The 21,110-nt window shown below is 44.5% G+C and overlaps 3 protein-coding genes across 3 annotated transcripts in view; 1 reads left to right on the forward strand and 2 right to left on the reverse strand.

Moving 5' to 3' along the window:
* Positions 1 to 1,652: 1,652 nt before the first annotated feature.
* Positions 1,653 to 3,294, reverse strand: ch25h (cholesterol 25-hydroxylase). Its single transcript, XM_084740895.1, has 2 exons — positions 2,776 to 3,294; positions 1,653 to 2,048 (listed from the first exon to the last, which is right to left on the reverse strand). The coding sequence occupies exons 1-2, from the start codon at positions 3,196 to 3,198 to the stop codon at positions 1,713 to 1,715; spliced, it is 759 nt and encodes a 252-aa protein (XP_084597021.1). The 5' UTR covers positions 3,199 to 3,294; the 3' UTR covers positions 1,653 to 1,712.
* Positions 3,295 to 6,778: 3,484 nt separating this feature from the next.
* LOC146311443 (interferon-induced protein with tetratricopeptide repeats 5-like) lies at positions 6,779 to 14,596 on the forward strand. The gene is made up of 10 exons (XM_084741486.1): positions 6,779 to 6,783; positions 8,309 to 8,530; positions 8,789 to 8,978; positions 9,541 to 9,732; positions 9,903 to 10,127; positions 11,538 to 11,679; positions 11,762 to 11,885; positions 12,361 to 12,502; positions 13,002 to 13,049; positions 14,367 to 14,596. Exons 1-10 carry the CDS (start codon positions 6,779 to 6,781, stop codon positions 14,565 to 14,567), a joined length of 1,491 nt encoding a protein of 496 aa, XP_084597612.1. The 3' UTR covers positions 14,568 to 14,596.
* A 789-nt stretch (positions 14,597 to 15,385) lies between these two features.
* noc3l (NOC3-like DNA replication regulator) overlaps positions 15,386 to 21,110 on the reverse strand; it is an 8,860-nt gene continuing 3,135 nt past the window's right edge. Inside the window, exons 7-15 of the mRNA XM_084741487.1 lie at positions 19,913 to 20,013; positions 19,739 to 19,811; positions 19,566 to 19,629; positions 19,323 to 19,394; positions 18,474 to 18,655; positions 17,829 to 17,957; positions 16,559 to 16,656; positions 16,168 to 16,252; positions 15,386 to 15,958 (exon numbers count right to left, since the gene is read on the reverse strand). Coding sequence (XP_084597613.1) covers positions 15,833 to 15,958; positions 16,168 to 16,252; positions 16,559 to 16,656; positions 17,829 to 17,957; positions 18,474 to 18,655; positions 19,323 to 19,394; positions 19,566 to 19,629; positions 19,739 to 19,811; positions 19,913 to 20,013 — 930 coding nt within the window. The 3' untranslated portion in view covers positions 15,386 to 15,832. The remainder of the gene's footprint in view (positions 15,959 to 16,167; positions 16,253 to 16,558; positions 16,657 to 17,828; positions 17,958 to 18,473; positions 18,656 to 19,322; positions 19,395 to 19,565; positions 19,630 to 19,738; positions 19,812 to 19,912; positions 20,014 to 21,110) is intronic.

Consider the following 21,110-nt stretch of genomic DNA (forward strand, 5'->3'; position numbering starts at 1 on the left):
AATCTAGTGTATCATTTTGTATTTTGTGACAAAGTTTCCCAGATGTTGAACTTTTTATGTTTGACGTGTTCTAAAAATTCTGAATACGTTCTAAAAAAGTTTTCAGGAACAGTGAGTGAAATATGAGAAAACAACAAAATAAGAAACAACAGTTTTAATTTGGTTTAAAAGTTTATTGTCAGATCAGTTTTCATGTTTCATTCAGTCACATTTAATTAAAAATTCACTAAACAACTTCAGCACCTTCACAGGTCACTTCACTTCCTCTGACATCACTTCCTGCGAACCACCTGACATCACTTCCTGTGAACCACCTGACATCACTTCCTCTGATCCACCTGACATCACTTCCTGTGAACCACCTGACATCACTTCCTGCGAACCACCTGACATCACTTCCTCTGATCCACCTGACATCACTTCCTGCGAACCACCTGACATCACTTCCTCCTCCTCTGATCAAACATCTCAGTGTCTGTTCATAAACTGTTATAAATACAGATATTAAAGGGATATTTCAGTAAAAACCAGCTGCTCAACAGATTCCTTCGTTCAGTATGAACATTTTTCTGATTCCTCAAAGATGATTCATGAATTCATCTTTAACAACGCAGCCGCACATGAAAAATGATTAATGCTCAATGTTAAAATGAAATCATCTTTCTCCACTGTCAACATATTACAGTCTCACAGGCCTCATTAATTTAATCAGCCCTGCTTCAGATTAATAAATAAATAAAGCAATCAATAAATATTTATATTTATATAAATATAGACAGTAAATGTAATTAATGTCCAATACCTTCATCTTTTAATGTAAAAGACGACTGGAAGTGACATTTTCTGTTCATCTGCACTTCAGAGAAGCTGAACTGAACTGAAAATCACAAACTTATTGATCGATTTATAAACTTCATCAGTGAGTTTGATTTGTTGTAAAAATGTCTTTGTCAGTTCAGAAACGTCTTGTTCCAGTCAGAAAAGTTCCAAAACCAAATATTTTAGATCAGGTCAGAAATTATTGATTTCAGAACGTCTCCATCAATCCAGGACCTCTTGGCAGTCCCTGGGTTGTCCATCAGGTCAGGACGTTTTTGTCAGTCCAGTACGTCTCCGTCGGTCCAGGACATCTCCATTTATCCAGGACATCTACATCTGTCCAGGACATCTCCATCGGTCCAGGACATCTACATCGGTCCAGGACATCTCCATCGGTCCAGGACATCTACATCGGTCCAGGACATCTCCATCGGTCCAGGACATCTCCATCTGTCCAGGACATCTCCATCGGTCCAGGACATCTCCATCTGTCCAGGACATCTCCATCGGTCCAGGACATCTACATCGGTCCAGGACATCTCCATCGGTCCAGGACATCTCCATCTGTCCAGGACATCTCAATCGGTCCAGGACATCTCAATCGGTCCAGGACATCTCCATCAGTCCAGGACATCTCCATCAGTCCAGGACATCTCCATCAGTCCAGGACCTCTTGGCAGTCCCTGGGTTGTCCATCAGGTCAGGACGTTTTTGTCAGTCCAGTACGTCTACATCAGTCCAGGACATCTCCATCGGTCCAGGACACCTCAATCTGTCCAGGACATCTCCATTGGTCCAGGACATCTCCATATGTCCAGGACACCTCAATCTGTCCAGGACATCTCCATCGGTCCAGGACACCTCAATCTGTCCAGGACATCTCCATCAGTAGTTCAGTCATGCTGTGTGCACAGTGTCCCAGCCAGCAGGTCCCAGTGGGTGAAGTAGGGGGCGTAGTTGTACTTGGACTTGAGGTGGTGCAGGTCGTGGTGTCGGGCGCCACCGTACAGCCCCAGTGGCACCAGGCGGTGCGTGGCCCAGGGCAGGTCGTAACCACAGTGGTCCTCCACAGACAGCCAGATGTTGACCATGAAGAAAATTAGTTCGGTGAGTGGGTGGCAGCCCAGCATGGCGGGGTTGGCGGCGGCGAAGAGGCCGAGGCTGAGGGTCTCCCAGGCGCCAGAGTACTCCGCTGTCAGGGCGGAGGTGGAGGTGTAGGTGTGGTGCACCTGCAGGAAGAGGAGAAATGTGAGGATGGAGCAACAACAAGACAGAAAACTGTCCAAATAAGACAGACAATTGATTATTAACCCATCGGTGTTTGTATCTGCATCAGTTAATCCATCAGCTGATTGATTATTTCGATAATTAAGTTTTCAGTCAAACATCATCTGGTCTCAGATCCTCAAATGTTTTCTGCTTTTCTTTTAGTCTTTTAGTTTTGGACAAAAGACATGTGAAGACATCACCTTTTACAGAATTTTTGGACATTTTATCAACTAAATGATCAATTGATTAATCAAGAAGATAAGTGACAGATTCATTGATAATGAACAAAATTATTAGTTGAGTGGAATTTTAAAGTCTTTGCTGAGCAAAGAACAAATCACACGAAACTTTTCAAATCAGTCAAAGTTTGAGTTACAAAACAAGTTCTCCTGTTTTTTTAATTTCCCATGAAAACTCCTGTTGAGAAGCAGGTTTTTGTCATTTTCTCCAAAAAATTAATTTATCAAGTAAAAAGAATCAAATTTGTGAAATCTGAAATTTAGTTGTGTGTCGACATGTCTTTACTGTCTTTAACATACCAAATATAGTAATCACTGGTTTAAATATGGACCAGTGGTGTGAGCTGCAGGTGTCTCAGGTGTGTCAGGTGTCTCAGGTGTGTCAGGTGTCTCAGGTGTCTCAGGTGTGTCAGGTGTCTCAGGTGTCTCAGGTGTCTCAGGTACGAACCTTGTGGAAGGTGCGGTAGAGCCAGGGCACCCTGTGATGCAGCAGGTGCCAGGCGAAGCTCTGGAAGTCAAAGAGCAGCAGGCAGACGAGCACCTGAGCCAGCAGGCGGGTCAGGGGCGGAGCCTGGGCTGGCAGGTGAGTGGGTCTCAGGTACCAGTGCAGGACAGTGAGTGGGAAGATGAAGACCAGGTGGTTGTAGAGCGTCAGAGTGAGGCAGCTCCATGCAGAGGCCCAGCTGACGAAGCTCTGAGGCTGCAGCTTGTACCTGCGCAGGAAGGCCCACCTGGAGGACAGCAGGTCCAGCAGCAGGAAGGGGACGCAGAAGGACAGGTAGACGGACAGTGAGAAGATGACGGGGAAGACGGGCGAGCGCAGGAGGGAGGCGTGTCCCAGCAGGAAGGTCCAGAGAGGTTGCAGCAGCATCCTGCCATGTGTGTGTCTGAGTCTGTCTGAGTGTGTGTGAACTCCTCGTCCTCTTTCTGCTGCTCTTATATGAGCTCAGCTCCGCCCGCTTCCTCTGACATCACTCAGTCTGACATCAACACACAGTGGCCACGTCAGAGGACTGACTCCACCCTACAGGCCTTGTAAGGAGTCTTCCTGCCGTCAGGAGATGTGAGAGACAGATAGGCTGGACTCTTTTCACAGCAAACACTTTATGAAACATGAAGTCTTCTCACGGCTCGAAACATCAAAAGATTTCAACTCTTTCATTCTTCAAATAAACAAACAGCTGAGAAAATACAACACAACCTATATATTACATTATATAACATATATGATATAAGAAACTTTACATATGATATTCTGTCTCGTGTCCTGTGTTGTTGTCTTTCTTTTGTCTGCGATCAGTTTCTCAAATGTACATTAATGCTGTTTCTTCTTTAAAAAGGGTTCTTTAGAAGCAAATGGTGCTGGGTAGAACATCAAGCCTTTGAAGAAGAACCTTTTTAGTTTTTGTATTCCCAAGACTGTGAGAACATGTCTTCACGTCTTCATTCCTGACATGCTTCTTCTTCTGTGGTAACATGCTGACCCCTGCTGGACTGTTAGCGTAACATTTAACCCTGTAAAACCCAAATATAGAAAAACACAACCATTGAGATGTTGTTGTAGGAGGCTGCTGATGCTAAAAATGAGGGTTGTTTTTTTTTTTTTTTTAATGTTTTTGTAAGTTTTTACAGAAATGTTGTAATATTGCAACGTTGGGCTCAATGGGGAGCAGAATCTCCTGTATTTGTACTCATTGTCTGAACAACAATACAGAACTAAGGATTCATTTGCAGGGTTTTGCTTTTGTCCCAGAACAGTATAACATGAAAAATAATCTCAGTCATGTTGTTATGAACAGTCATTTATTGCAACAACTAGAACTTTGACATTTATTTACAGTGATAGTCCCAGAAACAGTTCTTGTCCTCTGAAAAACAGAGGCGAACATCAGACTTGCTGCATTGGGTATTAGTATATACTGCAATGTCTGCAGCGTCCTCTCTTCACCTTCACTGGGAAATGTCCAGTTGGGGGGGGGGGGGGTGCACATGCTTTCTTGGAAGAGGGACCGTTTGGACTCCCATCACCTGGGGATGGTCTCTTCCAAGCATTTAAAGGAGTCCCTGCTGCATCTGGGCTCCTGTTGCCTGAAGATGGTCGTCCTCTCTTTGGTGTTTTCAGTGTTGTGTCCACCTGGAAAGAGAAGAATCAATATTAATATTAATAATCAATTCATGTACATACCAAAAATGCATGATGATACAAGTCAAAGATATCACAAACATGGCAAATATCAGAAATAGATTCTTACCAGAATGAGAGAGGATGCTAGTTGTGTCTGGAACGTTCTCATGTTCAGTATCTCCTTCTTTGGCAGTGCCGCTTGTAGAGGAGCCCGGCGTTGACCACAGCAAGGGTGATGGTGTGCCAGAAGATGTACATGTACCAACGCCGGGATTTCAGGGCGAACTTGTATTTCATCATCATCTCATCCACAGAACTGTGCTCTTCTCTCTGAATGATTCTAGCCACGGTCTGAGTTTCCACAGTTCGTCCCTCTTTTCAGTCTCTGGCACTGTCAAATTGTTCACAAAATGTAATGTTGCCAACAGAGATTGGAATCTGTTGCGGGACATCACATCAGCAACAGGGGAGTACCGCGTATCTGTCTCCCAATACATACGGGTTCCAGCCATTTGTACCAAGCCCATCCTCAGGCACATGCCCAACATTTTCTGTATGTCCTTTGTGTTAGTGTTCACAGATCTTCCATCATTTTGAACGCTGTACTCATTTGTGTTGGTTGCCAGAGCTTGAATCATGTCTTCTGAGACAAACTTTTCAAAGTATTGCAGCGGTGTGTGGAGGAAAGTTGCATCGTCTGTGACAGCTGGACCAGAAAAATCAGTATTGGGACTGATAAAATCCTTTTTTTGCCAGTGATATCTGTCACGGGGCTTGATGTGTTCATTTGATTGGGGCTCAATGTCCACGTTGGCTGGACAATCAGGTTCTTGGTTTTCTTTGTCCACACAGGCATCGTTAACCGAGTCCTCGTCACTCGCATCAGTGTCGTCGAACTCTATGTCCACATCACTCTCTCCATTTTGGACAATCCCAGTCACATCCTGCACATTGTACCGAAGACCTGTCCTTGCTGGTGGCATTCTGAAATGGAAAAAATAAGATTGAAACAAATGTATATATAAACAGCACACATTCTTATTAGATTCTAGATAACCTGCAGAAAAAGAGGGGATGGTGGGGAGATTGATTTCAGTATGAAGCGCTTTACACATTGCACTGAAGTAACCTGTTCACACATTTAACTGGTCACACAATAGTGTATAACTGACCAATTGTAAACTCTGATTATCATACTAATAGGTATGCAGGTAGCCTCCAATTTACATCAACACCTTACATTCCTGAACATCAACACCTGTTCCAGAACAATGGAAAAATGCCGTCCCCCAAACATCCCCAACTGCTTTGACTATGAATTGATAGGAACATTTTCTTATCGATAGCCAAGACAAAGGGCAGACATGCACAAACAGAATTTCTTTGTTAGAAAGTCCTGCTTTCTGTGATAAGGGGAAAATACTGAGTGTTGAAGGTGGTTAGAAATCATTATAAGTAAAAGAAAATGATTAGATATGGAAATATATCTTTGCACACTAGTTTCTAATACAATAATATGTAATCTAATATCAGGCTAGAATGTGTAAATCATGTGTAGTTTAAAGTTATATTGGGAAAATTTAAATTGAAGTTCCTCTCAAAACAGGGTTGTTCTGACTACCACATTCACCCAACGTTGTAATATTGCAACAATTACAAAACAAGCTCTAAATAAAATGTAAGGCACATTTTCCACAATGACTACATATGGACATGTTCTAGACACTGTAATAAACACAAAACAAATATTTAAAGCATTTTACTTACTTCAATCAGATAAATCCAGTCCAGTAAATCGAGGGGATGATGCTCTCTAAAAAATCTGGAGGTTGTGACTTCTTGACCTGATGGCAGGTCTTATATACAAATGATGACCCGATAGCATTCTGAGACCGAACAATAGGACCAAACGAGTTTGTTAATGTGGTTGAACCAAAAAAAAAAAGGGGGTTTTGGGGGATAACAAAACTTGTTGTAATTCTGCAGCAGTGGGTCTTACAGGGTTAATGACCGTTGTTCAGTAGAATTCTGCTGACTATGTTAATATAACACAATGTTGCCATGACAACATGTTGACGTGACCCCGTGTCATTATTTTCTCTGAAGACTCAACATGTTTGAGTTTTTATTCAGATTTTTTTATGAGTTTCTTCTTTCCATGATTTCAGACGGGACAGTGAAGGCATCATCAGAGTCAGGTTCCATTTTGTTTTTACATGATTTCAGAGGGGACAGTGAAGGCATCATGTGGGTCACGTTCAGTTTCGTTTCTTCACTCTGAGTTTGTGATCTGACGATCAGTGAAGAGGAGGCTGTTTGTTTCACCATGAGGTGAGTCAGCTGAGAGTCTTTGATTATTTATTTCTCATGTGTCATATTTTAAAGTTAGTATATGAAGATTGAAGTAAAGGTAGAACAACATGTGGATGTGAGCAGATCAGGAGACTTTTTCCTTCTTCTTTGTTCTCTTCAGTCACATTCAGGTGCTAAATGTCCTGGATGGTGCATGAAACATTAATCAGGTGAAAAATTTCATCTGATATGGTTTTTGGCGGTGGGCGTGGCCATGCCCTCTAAACAGCAGCCCCCACCACGTTTTACTGACATCCGTGAAAATCAGTACACAGGTATCATTCCCAGACTCACAAAAATGTCTTTTGGACCCATCACCTAAACCCAACAGGAAGTCAGCCATTTTGAATTTCATGGCCAATTTTAGCATTTCTCACATGTTGTATTTGAACAAACTTCTGCTACAGGATTAATCACACTGACTTTAAAAAGCCACGTTTGACCAGAGTCCCACCCTGAACTCATCTACATGCCAATCAGGAAGTACAGTCACAGCGCCACCACCTGGCAACAGGAGGCGCGAGGGCTCGTCCAATGCTGCTTGAAGCTTTAAGTAACGTTGAACTTTCTAACATTTATAACTGGTGTAGCAGAAGGTAAAATATGTGTAATTAATCATACAATCATACAGTCATGAACTCTTTTAAGTTGATCTGATGGTAATTTAACACACTGGTCTGAAAAAGTCACCTCAGGTTCCAGGAACAATAACTGACACCCAAACAGTACCTGCTCCAGAGTAAAACTTTACAAAAGTACAGGAACTTTGCAGCACTGAATATTTCTAATAAGTTGAGTACTTGCAGCATTTAATGTCAGCAACCTTTTTTTTTTTTTTTTTTAAAAAATGCACCAACAAACCCATTTGTTTTTTTTTTTCATTTTGCTTTGGCACATCAGTCCAACCACAGCAGCCAGAACTCTTAGTCCCAGGAAGTGACATCCAGTGGAAGACTTTCAGAGTGACACGTCTCACATCAAGTTAGTCAGAAGTTTAAAATCACAGACAGAGTTTTACAAACACTGTTGAAGCACAATGAACAAAAATCAAACTGGTTTGAGGCTGTGCAAAAATGTTGGCTGAAATAAAATGTTGCAAGTACTCAAACAATCAAATCCATCCAGCTGTACGTGGGACTTTATCTCCCAAAGGTTTCTGGTCTCTGAGGGAAGTTTCTGCGTTGAAAACATGGATGTACAGAAGAAAGCAGACGACAGATGGATGATTGAGTTTTTGTGCAGAGGAAAAAATCCAGTGAGAATTAGAAACTGTGTCTTTCTGTCGCTTCATAGGACATCTTTGTTGCTGTATGTGAAAAATTTGTGGGTCTTTAATCTGTTGTGGAAACAACAGGCTGAAGGAACCCTTTAGTTCCTTGAAAAGTAGTTCCTGGAACTAAAAGTTCCAGATACTTCTGGTGGAAATGTGGCTTTAGTGAAAACCCAGAGTTACTGGTGAAAACAAGACTATGTTTGTATGTACGTGACAATAATGTGTCTTAAGTGGTCAACAGCCAATAGACAGCCTCTCCTGTGTGACCCACAGTGATTCTGGCAGCGACCTTCACTTCAGACTGCTGCAGCTGCAGAGTCGCTTCACCTGGGATCTGAAGAAGGAAGACGTCGACCTGGAGAACCTCTGCACTCGACTCCAGGACCACATAGACCTTCAGCTGGGACGGCCGGGTGCTGCGGCTTTCTCCTACGGCTTCTTGGCTTATGTCAGGTACACTGCAGTCTGTTGTGCGGTCCGTTGTGCGGTCCGTTGTGCGGTCTGTTGTGCAGTCTGATGGGTTTTAGATTAGTGCAGAAAATAAACTTCTGCAGCTCTGATACTGTCGCGTTTTGTTCAGCAAGATAATCTTTACTTTAAATGAAGGCCACTTTGATGACTTTTGAACAGTGTGATCAATGTGATCACCAGAAGAAACTTTATTTAACATAAACTTTGTTAGTTTAGTTTGTTTACTTTGTTTCTCCTCAGGTACATTCAGGATCAACCAGAAAAGGCGGAGGCACTTCTCAAACAATCAGAGGAGAAAACCAGAGAGTGTCATGGTGAGGAGAGCGAGCGGCGGCTCATCGTGACATACGGAGACTTGGCCTGGCTGAAATACCACACTGGAGACTACAAACAGTCGGAGAGTTACTGCCAGAAGGTCGACAACATACTGGTTTGTGTCCAAGTTAAAAATGTGTTTAATGCTCTATGACACGTGATCAGAGTCGTCACTAATTTACACTAAAAGCGCCGCGGCGTGTCTCAGCAGCGTCCCAGAAGCGGCTCGGCGCTCCGCTCCGCAGAGAATATGCAGCGAGTCTATTTTTGACGGATGGCGCGTCAATTGGCACAGAGCAGGTCGAACGGGCAGGAAGTCAGGCACGGAAAACAGGAGAGAATCCGGTTGATTTTCAAAATAAAAGACCCCGTGCAGACTGGCGATCATAAAGACAGAAAATAAACAATTTAACTACGTAGCCTGTTTATCCACGATAGAAGCACAAAGAGCACGGAAAGAGGACTTCATCAACAAAATCAGAGCGAGTAAACACAATCAGACGGACAAAACGCTGCGCTGCTGAAACGCTTCTGAAACGCTGCTGGTGTAAACTGAAGTCACGTGCATGATGGAGCAAAACCGCGGCGCAGGCGCGCCTGGTGAAAATTACGGGTCACACATCAAGTTAACCAAAGTGTGTTTTTCTCTCTCGACTCGCCCTCCTTTCTCTCTACAGTTGAAGTATCCCACTCGTCCCTCCACAGTTCTCCACCCAGAGGTGTATGGAGAAAAAGGTTGGACCTACCTCAAGTTTTTGAAGTCTTACTACCCGAAAGCCATCGAATGTTTCCGTAAAGCACTGGAGCTGCAGCCTGATGAGAGCGAGTGGAACGCTGGATGTGCCATCGCCCTCTACCGCACAGAAACGGTCAGTTTTATAGTAAACATGATGAAGGTGATCGAAATTCGAATTGAAATCAGCTAATTCATTTTGTTTCTAAGAAGTTTTACTCGCTAAGGTTCCCTTTAACTTGGAAACAGAGAGGATTTCTAGCAGGTGAATTTAAAACAGTAAACTGACCGGAGTCTCCTTTACAGAGGATTTTAGAAACATCGGGTGAAGAAGACTCACCAGCCATCAAACAGCTTCGCCGAGCCCTGGAGGTAAACCTTGATGATGGTGTTCTGCTGTCGATGCTGGCTCTGAAATTAGTCGACTATAAGAAGCACGAAGAAGCCGAAGGCCTGGTAGAGAGAGCACTGAAGATCGATCCTGATAACCCTCATGTGATGCGTTATGTAGCCAAATATCTTCGCATTCAGGTAGGTCTGAATTACTCTAGTTTAGGTGAATTATCCATTGATTCCGTTGATCTGGATCTTGGTTCCAACAGCAGCAGTCCTCTCCAGACTTGTCCTTCAGCACTTCCTGGTCAATAGTAAAACATTCCCAAGACCGATGTGATACACACAGATCATCCACGACATTAGAACCAGCTCCCTTGTGTTGTAATATTGTGTAGGTCTCCTTGTGGACTCTGCAGATCTCTGAAGGTGTCCTGTGGTATCTGACACCAAGATGTTAACAGCAGATCCTTTACGTCTTATAAGTTGTGAGGACCTCCACACATCACACTTGTTCCAGCACATCCCACAGAAGCTCAATCAGACTGAGACCTACACAATCTGGTCTGATTTGGTGTGGGAGTATGGGGTACCGGGGCCATTGCTAGGAGCCATCCGGTCCACGTATATCCAAAGTGAGAACCGTGTCTGCGTCCTCGGCAAAAAGTCAAACACATTCTCAGTGGGCGTTGGACTCCTCCAGGGTTGTCCCTTGTCTCTGATCCTGTCTGTGATTTTCATTGATGTCAAGGTGCAGCTGGGATGAGGAGAGTATCAGGTTTGGGCAGCTCAGAATTACATCTTTGCTTTTTGCAGATGATGTGGTTCTGTTGGCTTCATCAGACCGTGATGCACATCCTGGGGCGGTTTGTACCTGAGCATGAGGCGTCTAGGATGAGAGAGCAGCTTCAATCTGAGGCCATGGTTCTTTGTCAGCTACTGCCCCAAGTGATGGAGAATCTCAAGTTCTGGTTCAAATGGAGCCTGAGATCGACAGGTGGATTGGTGTGACATCAGCAGTAATGCAGACCTTGTTCCAGACCATTGTGGTTCAGAGGGAGCTGAGCCAGAAGTCAGTACATGTTCCAACCCTCAGCTGTGGTCATGAACTTTGGGTAGTGACTGAAAGAATGAGGTACAAGCAGCTGAAGTGAATATTGTCTGTAGGGTGTCTGGACTCAGAGAACAGACGGTGCTCCTCCATGTTGAAAGGAGGCAAGTGAGGTGGTTCAAGGTCTGATCGGGATCCTCCTGGACGCCTTCCTATAAAGGTTTTCTGGGCATGTCAAACAGAGACACTGTGGTAGACCAAGAACTCACTGGAAACAACTTGGGTTCTCCGAGGAGCTGAAAACATTCAGCACCAGTTCTCAGTTTCTGTAGCCAGGAGTCAGTCTGTTAAATCCGCTGCCCCGTGTGCAACTACAGCATATTCATGTTTGGGTTGAACCCGACTGAACTCAGCGCTTCTGAATTCTCTCCTAAAAAGCGGACAGTAGGGGGCGCTGGCTGCCTTTGATCCTGCTTGACTTGATGAAAGTGTGGACTAAGTATGCATCTTCTTTTCTTCTGACATAACAATGATTTGGATGTGTGTCCACGTTCCAGGGTGAGGACAAGCATTCTATTGATCTGCTGAAAAAAGCACTGGTGAAGTCCAAGCAGTCGGCTTTCATCCACCACCAGCTCGCCATGTGTTACAAGAAAAAGAAGTGCGCTGAACAAAGCAAAAAGCCCTTCAACAACAAAGGTACAAGTACACTTAATTACTAAAGTTGATTTGATATCCTAGAATATGTACAATTAAAATTGGTTCTGCTGCGCTCCTTCAGTGGTGAAGCAGTGGAGGCGTCTGTGTGTTCATCACCTGGATGAAGCTGTCAAGATAAAGGCTTCATTTGTCCTCGCTATTGTTGATCTAGCACTGCTGTATGCAGAGGAAAAGAATCTGAGCAGGTACTTTATCTACACAGCTACAGTGAGACGGACAAACACAAAGACAAACAGACACAAAGTTAGCATCTATTTGCAATAAGTGATCGAAGTGATGCAAATTAAATGACACAAAATTTGTATCGTTTGTATTTGCGTGAGTTGAAAATATTCAATTTAAGCAAAGAATTTGTGCACATCTTTGAAGAGCGCTGTGTGGGGAGGACAGGGCAGATGGGAGGGACAGACAGACAACAGACGGCTGCTGAGTGCTGGTTCAGGTCTGGATCACAGACCAGGACTCACTAACTTAAGGCTAATGTACTGTAGAGTATTCTGGCTGTCTGAGGTGAATTTACACACATGGTCCCACGGTCAAACTTGTGTGAATAACAAAAGACAAAACAATCCCTTTGCTTTGTCTCAACACAGCATTAGACTCCACACACTGTCCACTTATCTTTTAGCTTGTCTTCATCGTGGTCTCTTTGTCTCTCAGGGCTGAGGACTTGTTCCAACAAGGCTTGAAACATTTATCAGAGACAGACAAAAGTGTGTGTCAGATTTTCCATCTGCGTTTTGCTGAGTTTCATCACTATCACAAGAGACAGGAGGCCGAAGCCATCGCTCACTACATCACGGTGAGTTCATGTTCATCGCACTTTTCTACTCTACATGGCAGGACGGGCTGCAACAACTTCTGAGGGAGAAACTCTCTGACTGAAAATGGAAAGTTTTGTTTTTCACAGTGCAAACAAGCTAGCAGCTGATACCATTCCTTTTGCTGGGATGTAGTCATTTTAATGTCAGGGTTCGTCTCCCAACAACAGGGACACAGATGCTGTTTTCTGGACTCGGCTCCACCCAAGACAACTGTGACTGTTTAAAGAGATGCAAACAAAGTGTCCCCCCTACGTCAGGGTGAGGACGTTTGTCCTGTGCTGAGCTCAGTAGAGACATGTCTGGCTATGCACCACAATTAATACACAAAATAATCAACGTTACGCTCAGTAAGATCTGCACAGGTGGATCTTATCAGAACTACAAAACAAAATGATCAATAGTTTTTATAAATAAAGACAGCATTTGGAAAAAATGCTTTCTATTGAAAGTATCTCTCACTTTTTATTCACTCACCAGGGTCTGAAACTGACACCGGAGACATGGGAGTGGAAACAGTGTGGTAAGGTGAGTATCAGGTGAGACACACCTGCCGGTGGAGTCGTACATGACGGAGGTTATTTATTGTACAGAGAACAGTGTGGAACCGTTCAGTCAAATCAAGACATACCTGCTGCTCAGAACAAACCTGGAACCTCAAACAGAGCCGAGTGTCATCCATGTCCAAGATCTTTAATCAGTCCAAACAGGTAGACGCACCTGACGAGGGACAAGACAGAGAATCAGGCAGGAAGAATCAGAGGGACAGGACAAAATCTGGACATTTAGGAAAAACACAGAAAGATTTCTGGCAAAGGGAAATGGAACTGAGCCGGTGTGAGCGGTGAATGACCGACGAGGGGAGGAGCATGATGAGAGTAAAAGGTGTTTTGAGTACACCTGAGTACACCTGAGTACACCTGAGTACACCTGAGTAACAGAGCAGGTCAGTGAGACGAGCTGATGTCTTATTTCAAATGTTCCCTTAAAGTCGAGATAAAATGAACAAAGTGTCCATTTATTTTTATTATATGTTTTATAATTGTTTTTCATTTTGATTCATATATTTATATCAAAATCCAGTCGTGTTTTCTTCCTGTAAAAATGCAGGTTGGGGTGAAATGTTTTCCAACAGTTATGACAACATGAAGCTAATAGCTAACAGTAGCGTCTCTGTAGCTAACGTCGGCGGTTGATCAGTGTATCTGGCGTCGGCGGTTGATCAGTTGATCAGTGTATCTGGCGTCGGCGGTTGATCAGTGTATCTGGCGTCGGCGGTTGATCAGTTGATCAGTGTATCTGGCGTCGGCGGTTGAAGTGTTGGTGTATTGTTCTTTATTTAAAACGTATATTAACATTGTAATCCTGCTGATAATCCCATTAATCCCAATAAATGTAACTGTAATCTGTAATTACATCGTATTGTTTGTAGCTGTGATTTAACACAAACAAACATGGTGCGTGTTACAACCGACCATGACATCATGACATCATGACATCATGACATCATGACATGACATCACGTTCCAACTTAATGACTTTATTCACTTGTTTTGGTGAAACTGGATCATATATTTGTGAACAAGATATGTCTTAGTTTGTCCCCTGATGTCTTCTGTCTGCTCACCTTCAGCCGTCAGCTGCTCAACCTGAGACTCGACCTTTAAAGTTCAAACTGTGACGCCGTCAATGTAAACAGTGAATCTTTAAGTCAAAGGAAAAGCAGCTTAGCATATCCAGGTCTTTGTCTTCAGATGAGGACTGGTCAGTGGGCTGGAGGACAGATGTTGGACAGTCTCTGACACCAGGCAGATGTTTCCTGATGACGTTGTTCTTTTCCTTCAGAAGCTGAAGCAGATCGCAGAACGCCGTCTCTCGGAGGACGAGAATGACGGCGAGGCGTACGCTCTGCTGGGTCTGGCATCCAGATCTGAGGGAGACAAACAGATGGCGGTGGAGTTTTATCAGAAAGCTCTGGACTGTGACGGGGACAAAGACGAGTACCTGTCTGCTGTCTTTGAGCTGCGCATGGAGCTGCAGGGATGAAAACCAAAGAAGAAGAAGTCTGCTTTTCCACACCTCACTGTCCTTCTTAAAATGTTCTCAAGCCTGAGAACAAAGTAGAACCTTTTTGTAGGTGTGGTGTTTAATCAGCTGACTCACAGTTAAAATCACATTTTTATTTCAAAAATCCAGACTGTTACAGTTTAAACCCCATTAAATCATGTTTATGCTTTAAGATAATTAAGTTTATATTTCAGCGTCTCTTCTTTCTGTCACTGCAGTCGATCCATTAAAACTGTCCGTTTTCTGCTTTTAATCTTATTTTATTTTATTAAATTGGTCCTTTAATTCAGTGAAAATATAGCTTCAACCTTTTTGCTAGAAAACAATGAAAAGTTAACTTTTTAGAGAGCTAGCTTAGCCAGTTAGCAAACAACTAATTTATAATATTCATTTATATTCATAAAGTATTTAATTAGAGTAAACAAGAATGTCTGTATTAATTAAACTTGGATTATCTAAACCCAGTTTAGTTTTTAATTGTTCAGCAGAGCTCTGCTTAATTTCAAATCTGGATTTACTCATTTTAAACCCACTTTTTCTAAATTCTGGTTAGAACTAGTCTTGGATCAAATTCATTTTCTTTGGTTTAAATCAGTTTTTTTCCATCTGAAATGTTTTCTTTGGGATTTTAAATCAGCGTTTGGAGAACCTGCATTGACCGTCTGTCTGTTTGGTTCACATTCCTACGTTCCACTGTCAGATGTGTCACCTGAACGTCTCACTGTGAGAAGAGCGAGTTTCTCTCTTTCTTTAAAGGGTCACGACACCAAAAATAATCCCTTATAATACACCTGAGGTTTGGTAAACAGACAGTTTCAGTTTATTGATGTTTGAAAAAATGTGAACAAAACACAACAGAATCTGATCTGAAAAAAAAAGAAACTTAAAAAACATAACATGTACATGAACACTGTCCAAGTTTTCCAGACAGACCATCACAAAGTAATATTTTAAAAATAACACGAAGCAAACAAACTGTTCAGCTGACGAAGAAACATGAAAACTTTGTAAATAGTATCCAACATGACAGACTTTTATTTTGAAGGCATCGCTGGTCTATTTGTCATTAATCAAGTTTCATCTGTACGTTTGTTTATCAATATTTTTAAGGAATCTATAATTTATATCATGGTCACATCAGAGAGTCACATCTTTGCTAGAAAATCATTTTATTTTCATTTCTTCAGACTGAAGCAGCTGAGTGTGTGTGTGTGTGTGTGTGTGTGTGTGTGTGTGTGTGTGTGTCAGAGTTGTGTTTGTGTGTGTTTTGTGTTAAAGTCCAGCTCCGTCTCCTCGACAGCAGTCAGGACGCTCTCAGCTCGTCTCTGCAGCTCAACATCCAGCAGCGACGCTCCGACCACAAAACGATCCTGAAACACACACACACACACACACACACACACAAAAAAAACATGGAATAAAACTTTATTGACAAATATGTGGCTGTAAACAAGAGACTACTAAATAATCAATGAGTCATATTCATCCAAGTTATCAGTTGATCAGAAACTTTTGAGATGAAACTAAAATCCTCTAAAATAAAAGACTGAATTACTCAGTGTGCGTTTGATTTTCATACCTTCTTCTTGGTGGCGGGTGGAGCTACAGGGGGGTTAAAGCTCATGTCTTTGACACTGTAGATATTAAACAACTCCACTGGAGTCCTGGAGACACCAAGTCAACACACAAACACACACAGAAACCGTTTGTAGAAAATGTTTGTATCAGCAAGGAGGTCCCCTGCATCAAAACAAACGTTCCTAACTTCCCGGCTGCCGCCGCCGCCGCAGCATCATCATCATCATCATCATCATCATCATCAGGTGACTTGCAGCATCAACAGAATTTTTCTAAAAGCATTTTAAAGTGACGTGTGTGAACTGAGACTCAGTGGAGCTCAGACTGATTATAGATTCTGTAGGAAACATAAATTTGCTGACTGCTCCTTTAAGTTGTTCTCGTGGTCATACCTGCGGCTCAGGTCCACGCTGAGCGCCGCCGATCCCTCACTGGGAGCACCCTGACACAGGTGGGCCGCCAACTGCCGCACCACCGGGTGGTAATGTCTCTGAAACACACAGGATGATGTCACATACATGTTCATTTATAATTACAATCAGTGTGTATACACCTGTAGAGTGTGTGTTCACACCTGTAGAGTGTGTGTACACCTGTAGAGTGTGTGTTCACACCTGTAGTGTGTGTGTACACCTGTAGAGTGTGTGTTCACACCTGTAGAGTGTGTATACACCTGTAGAGTGTGTGTACATCTGTAGTGAGTGTGTACACCTGTAGAGAGTGTGTGTACACCTGTAGTGTGTGTGTACACCTGTAGAGTGTGTGTTCACCTGTAGAGTGTGTGTACACCTGTAGTGTGTGTGTACACCTCTAGAGTGTGTATACACCTGTAGAGTGTGTGTACACCTGTAGTGTGTGTGTACACCTGTAGTGAGTGTGTACACCTGTAGAGAGTGTGTGTACACCTGTAGAGTGTGTGTACACCTGTAGAGTGTGTGTACACCTGTAGAGAGTGTGTGTACACCTGTAGAGAGTGTGTGTACACCTGTAGTGTGTGTGTACACCTGTAGTGAGTGTGTACACCTGTAGAGTGTGTATACACCTGTAGAGTGTGTGTACACCTATAGAGTGTGTGTACACCTGTAGAGCGTGTATACACCTGTAGAGTGTGTGTACACCTGTAGAGTGTGTATACACCTGTAGAGTGTGTGTACACCTGTAGAGTGTGTGTATACACCTGTAGAGAGTGTGTGTAGACCTGTAGTGTGTGTGTACACCTGTAGTGTGTGTGTACACCTGTAGAGTGTGTGTACACCTGTAGTGTGTGTGCGTACACTTGTCCAGTGTGAACTGAACTGCTCCTGAACAGCATGAAGAACGTCTGAAAGATGTTCAGTATTTTAAGGTTTGTTAAAAGGCTGCAGTTGAACTGAACTGCTGACTTTGATTTGTATGAAGGAGCAGCTGAAGGAATGTGAACAGGCAACGTGGGAACTGGATGAATATAATGAAAGCTGGGAGCCGAACTGATCTAAACTGAATAGCTGTTGAATAACATCAGTACTGTTGGAATGATGTGGAACATTTTAATGAAGGACTGACAAACTGAACTGCTGTAGAAAATACCAATAATGTAGAAATGATGTGGAATATTTTCACGTTTGTTAAAGGGGCAATGCGAAACTGAAATGCTGCTGAATAATACCTGTAGCGTGTATTTACCTGTAGTGTGTGTAGCTCCCACAGTGCCGTGTTCTGAGCGTTACAGTGTTCAGGTTCGTCGAGCTCTGGTAGGTAGAAGCCGCTGCCCTGAACCTCATTATCCAACAGGAAGTCACATTTAGGGAAGGCCTGAGACACACACACACACACACACACACACACACACACACACACACACACACACACACAGTTTCAAGTCAGACATGTTGACTGTTATCAGAACCTTTGAACCTTTTTAAACATGTCGGATATTAACATGTTAGCATTAGCTTTGTTTTACATGTTGGCTACACAACTGTAGTTACTGACTGGAAATATTTATAATATAAAATCTCCATGTAACAACTAGTGAACACTGGTCTAAACACAAGGCTACGTTAGCATGTGGCTAAGTTAGCATGAGGATAAGTTATGCTGCTTTCAAATGGGGTCATGGTTACTGTCCATATGAACGCCCGTCCATTTTGTCACAATTCCTGAACAAGAATAAGTTAGCATGTGGACGAATTAGCACAGGGACAAGTTAGCAGCAGGCTGAGTCTGCAGCTTAACAGCTGCTGACAACAACTGCGAGAAGTTATCCTTGTTGTCAGGGTAATTTGCAGACACTCTCTCTCACTCTCTCTCTCTCTCACACACACTCACGTGCAGGGTGGCTCTGTTGGCGGCGAGGATTCCCACACTGGAATTTGGCAGCACATGCAGACTGAGTGTGCTCAAACGTTTGATGAATGCCATCACTCTCTGCAGGGTGACCTGCTTCTTGCGGCGGGTCAGCATGGCGTCCAGGCACCGCAGCATTATGATGACATCATCATTCAGCATCCCTGAGGCAGACAGCCAAATTTAAATAAAGTGACAGTAAAAAGTAATTTCATTATTTAGTTTGTAAATTTCTGTCTGACTTTTGATATTTTCATTCTTATTGGAGAAACTTAATTTTTTCCCATAGTTTTTATTTGTTCATTTAATCTTTTTAGGGTCTGAGTACCGACAGGGACAGAGCTGAGACAGACAGAGAGGGAGAGAAAAGGGGAGGTTCAAGTAACACTGAAGTGACGGTAAAAGTGTCAGTTAAGTGACAGCAGAGTGACGGTGAAGTGACGGTGAAGTGACGGCAGAGTGACGGCAGAGTGATGGCAGAGTGACGGCAGAGTGACAGCAGAGTGACGGTGAAGTGGCCGCAGAGTGACGGCAGAGTGATGGTGAAGTGACAGCAGAGTGACGGCAGAGTGATGGTGAAGTGACAGCAGAGTGACAGCAGAGTGACGGCAGAGTGACGGTGAAGTGGCCGCAGAGTGACGGCAGAGTGACGGTGAAGTGGCAGCAGAGTGACAGCAGAGTGACGGCAGAGTGACAGTGAAGTGGCAGCAGAGTGACGGCAGAGTGACACTAAAGTGACAGTGAAGTGTCAGCAGAGTGACGGCAGAGTGACACTAAAGTGACAGTGAAGTGGCAGCAGTGACAGTGTTGTGGTGATGGAGCGTCTCTGACCTGCATGGAGCCTCAGCAGCAGTTTGTAGAGCTGAGAATAAAAGTTGAGCGGGTCGATGTTCAACACGTCACCTGATACAAACAGAAACATCAAGAAACTTTATTGATACAGGTTGAATACAAAAACAGTCATGTGCACACACTGACACACACGGACACACACCGACACACACGGACACACACCGACACACACACTGACACACACATCGGCAGACACATCGACAGACACTGACACACACTGACCCTGTCCTGACAGGATGGTGAAGACGGTCTGGATGCAGTGGAGACTCTCCCGACTGGTCAGATCCTGCAGAGATCACATCAGGACAATAAAGATGATCAGCTGACCAAGTGATCAATGATTATATCAGTCACATCAGTTTGTAAAGGTGGGCGGGGTCAAGGTGAATACTCACTCCTGATTGGATGAGGTTCTGCAGAACGTTGAGCAGGTCATCAAAGAACTCCAGGTTGATCAGGTGAGCAAAACTGACAGGAAGTGACATCACAATCAGAACCACCACAATGTGTGTGTGTGTGTGTGTGTGTGTGTGTGTGTGTGTGTGTGTGTGTTTGTGTGTCTATCATACTTGGCCAGTCCCTCCAGTACAGCAGGCAGCAGAACAGACTTCTGAGCTTTCTTCAAAATCCTGAAGTAGATGAGGAAGACGATGTTCAGAGTCTCCGTGTGCTGAGGAGGAGGAGGAGGAGGAGGAGGAGAAGGAGGAGGGGGAGGGGGAGGAGGAGGAGTAGGAGAGGAGGAGGAGGAGGGAGAGGAGGAGTAGGAGAGGAGGAGGAGGAGGGAGAGGAGGAGTAGGAGAGGAGGAGGAGGAGAGGAGGAGTAGGAGAGGAGGAGGAGGAGGAGGAGGAGGAGGAGAGGAGGAGAGGAGGAGGAGGAGGAGGAGGGGGGAGGGGGAGGGAGGAGGAGGAGGAGGGAGAGGAGGAGTAGGAGAGGAGGAGGAGGAGAGGAGGAGGAGGAGGAGAGGAGGAGGAGGAGAGGAGGAGGGGAGGAGGAGGAGGAGGGAGAGGAGGAGGAGAGGAGGAGGAGGAGGAGGAGTAGGAGAGGAGGAGGAGGAGAGGAGGAGAGGAGGAGGAGGAGGAGGAGGAGAGGAGGAGTAGGAGGAGAGGAGGAGGAGGGGGAGGAGGAGGAGGAGCAGGAGGAGAGGGAGAGGAGGAGGAGGGAGGAGGAGGAGGAGGAGCAGGAGGAGGGAGAGGAGGAGTAGGAGAGGAGGAGGAGGAGGGAGAGGAGGAGTAGGAGAGGAGGAGGAGGAGAGGAGGAGGAGGAGAGGAGGAGAGGAGGAGGAGGAGAGGAGGAGAGGAGGAGGAGAAGGAGGAGGGGGAGGGGGAGGAGGAGGAGGAGGAGGAGGAGGAGGAGGAGGAGGAGGAGGGAGAGGAGGAGGAGAGAGGAGGAGGAGAGGGAGGAGGAGGAGAGGAGAGGGGGAGGAGGAGGAGTAGGAGAGGAGGAGGAGGAGAGGAGGAGGAGGAGGAGAGGAGGAGGAGGAGAGGAGGAGTAGGAGGAGAGGAGGAGGAGGAGTAGGAGGAGAGGAGGAGGGGGAGAGGAGGAGGAGAGAGGAGGAGAGGAGGAGGAGGAGTAGGAGGAGAGGAGGAGGAGGGAGAGGAGGAGGAGGAGGAGGAGGAGGAGGAGTAGGAGGAGAGGAGGAGGAGGGAGAGGAGGAGGAGGAGGAGAGGAGGAGGAGGAGTAGGAGGAGAGGAGGAGGAGGAGAGAGAGAGGAGGAGAGGGAGAGGAGGAGGAAGAGTAGGAGGAGAGGAGGAGGAGGGAGAGGGAGA

The sequence above is a fragment of the Lutjanus erythropterus genome, chromosome 17 (assembly GCF_056507025.1).
Source record: "Lutjanus erythropterus isolate fLutEry1 chromosome 17, fLutEry1.hap2, whole genome shotgun sequence".
Classification (NCBI taxonomy): domain Eukaryota; kingdom Metazoa; phylum Chordata; class Actinopteri; order Lutjaniformes; family Lutjanidae; genus Lutjanus; species Lutjanus erythropterus.